This window comes from Alligator sinensis, unplaced genomic scaffold, assembly GCF_000455745.1.
Source record: "Alligator sinensis unplaced genomic scaffold, ASM45574v1 scaffold637_1, whole genome shotgun sequence".
Taxonomy (NCBI): domain Eukaryota; kingdom Metazoa; phylum Chordata; order Crocodylia; family Alligatoridae; genus Alligator; species Alligator sinensis.
In genome coordinates, this window is record NW_005842368.1 from 216,768 (window position 1) to 219,245 (window position 2,478).

The 2,478-nt window shown below is 60.7% G+C and overlaps 1 protein-coding gene across 10 annotated transcripts in view; it reads right to left on the bottom strand.

The window, feature by feature from the left end:
- Window positions 1-2,478, bottom strand: part of NCOA1 (nuclear receptor coactivator 1) — a 247,091-nt gene that overhangs the window by 50,357 nt on the left and 194,256 nt on the right. For 7 of the 10 annotated variants that reach the window (XM_025210716.1, XM_025210720.1, XM_025210717.1 and 4 more), the window contains 2 exons: window positions 499-1,849; window positions 301-417 (listed from right to left, as the gene is read on the bottom strand). In XM_025210716.1, the coding sequence (XP_025066501.1) occupies window positions 301-417; window positions 499-1,849 (1,468 nt within the window). The remainder of the gene's footprint in view (window positions 1-300; window positions 418-498; window positions 1,850-2,478) is intronic. The other 3 variants (XM_014522550.2, XM_014522549.2, XM_025210719.1) reach the window with 2 other exon arrangements.

Here is a 2,478-nt window from a genome sequence, read left to right on the forward strand (position 1 = left end):
CGTTTCTACACGGCCTGTGCAGACTGATCGTCCCATGGTCCCTCTCTCCCTGCAGCTCCCAGCACGCGAAGGCCTGGGAAATCCTGATTTGGACGTTGCGGCCCTAACAGTCGTATTTAATAGAGGATGATGAAGCAATCCTGCCTGGATTCGCCCAATCCCCTTTGAAATCTGGTTCAATGATCAGCCCCAGTCTGAGTTACCGAAGCAGCATCCTGACCACCAAGAAATTCCTAACTGGCCACAGGGGTTTTTGGGGGGTTTTTGGGGGGAAGGGGTTGTGGCTAAAGCAGAACTCACCGAGCATCTCCTGGCTTCCACCAAGGCGTAACAGCTGCTCCAGCCCTGTTGAGGGAGCGAGCCAGGAGACTGGGGCAGCCGTCTAGAAGGCACGACCAGCCCACAGCCAGGACCCTGCTGACAGTATAAACAGGGGGTATAAACTGAGGGGTATAGGGCGAGCATTTCACCAGCATGGAGTCTCACGTGCAGACTCACCTGGCCTTGATTTTCCAGCTTCACTTCCTCCACAGCTGTAGGTTTGGTCAGCGGAGCTGGCGTCGTATTGCATGGGTCCATCTGCTCCGTCTTCTCCACTTTCACCTTCACATCGTCCAGGCTCAGGGCCGGGGCAGCAGCCAGCTCCTTCTCGTCCTTGTCCAGCAGGTAGCGCAGGAGCTGATGATCCTTGATGTCCTTTTTCTTCAAGGCCTCTGGCTCCAGTTTGATCTCAGGTGTGCCTGGGATCTGACTCTGTGTGGTGGGGGCGGTGGGTGTGCTGGGCACATTCTCCTTCTTGTCGTGCTCCATGGACAAGGTGGTGATGTCGGAGGGGCTGCCTTCCTGCAGGAGCCGATGCAAGATCTTGTGCCGTTCCGTCAGCGAGCTGTGGGAGGAGGGACATGTGCTGCTTGGAGGGTTCCCGGATGCCGGGGTCCCCATGGCCCCTGCACAGGACAAGGGATCTTTGCAGCTAGTGTCGGCATCGGCATGCCGCAGCTGCTGCTCAGCTGTGCTGGCCAAGAGCAGGACCAGCTTGTGGCTGGTGGCCTGGGCGCCCTTGGCATCGCCCTCCGAGAGCCTGTCACTGGCGTGAAGCATGGCCGAGTCCAGAGGCTTGCTGTCCCCGGAGCCGCTGTCGGATTGGATCATCTCACTCAGGATAGAGGCGATCTCCTTGCTGTCCTTCGACTCCGTTTTCATGGGCTGCATGGCAAGGCGCCCGGGTGAGTTCTGGTTGCTCATCTGCCGCAGGACAGGCGGTGGCGTGGAGTAGCCCATGGGGGTGCTGGGGCTGTCGCCAAGCCCCTGCATAGAGTTCATTGGAGCGCTGGGGTAGGGCCGGCTGCCGCTGCCACCTGCACCTCCACCGCTGCTGCAGCCGCTGCCGGTCATGCCCACGGGGGAGTGCATGGTGGGCATGGTAGGAGAGAAAGGGTTGTTGGGCGCTCTGGGACGTGGGACCAGTCCTGGGCTAACCCGATGCCTGGGAGACATGAACTGCGGTGGTGTCATGCCAGGGCTGCCCATAGGCGAGCTGTTGAGGTTCAAAGTGTGGTTACTGTTCTGGGGACCCGCCTGTCCCTGGCTTAAGGCAACGTTGGCTCCTATCTGGCTCCCAGGGGAACACCCAAAGCTCGGCTGGCTGGTGGTGGAATTGCTGCTGTGGAGGCCAGAGCCTGGCTGCTGGTTCACGTTGGTTGCCAACATGCTGCCGTTGGATGGAGGGATGGTGGGCGGCAGGGCCATGCCTTGCCCCGGGGAGATGCTGGGGTTCAGCGAGGGGCTGACCCGCGGAAGGGGCATGGCGGAGTTCGCGTTCTCTGGAGGAGAAAGCATGCCGTGATCCCTGCAGGGAACGAGAGAGAGAGAGAGGGATGGGGCGCACACGAGTCAGAAGCCAGGATGAGAGCAAGCAAAAAGCTCTTCAGCCTCTTTGGGACTTTGCTGTCCCCAGAGGCACCGGGCTGGGAGGGCTGGACAGGCCCAGCTTGCAAGCTCGGCTCCTTCAGACATCCCCGCCCCACCACGGCGCTTGCCTCCCAGCTATGTGTCCCAGCAGCATCCTGGGATGCAGCAGGCCTCGCCACATGCTCTCGTGGGTACTTAATGCAATGCACGGCACCATGGCAACCGAGCAGCTACAACCCAGTGACGTGCGGCAAGGACGGCCTATCCCTCTGCTCTCCCTGCTGCCAGGGGCTGCAGGAACAGACCAGCATCCGAGCCCCTGTTCTTCAGCCCCCTTCTCCCTGGCTGGGAAAGGTCCCGAGTACGTCTGTAAAGAGCCGAGGGCGTTTGAAACGACTGCGAGGAGACAGGAGTCAATGGGAAGCGCTGTGCTGGCTTTCGCCATGTGGCCCGAGGCCCAGGCAGCATGGTGGCTTTGCAGTGCACAGCTAGAAGATGTTAGCACAGCTGGCCAGGAGGGGTCACCCCTGTCTGTTGGTGCAGAACCAGTGCTGGGACCACACTCTT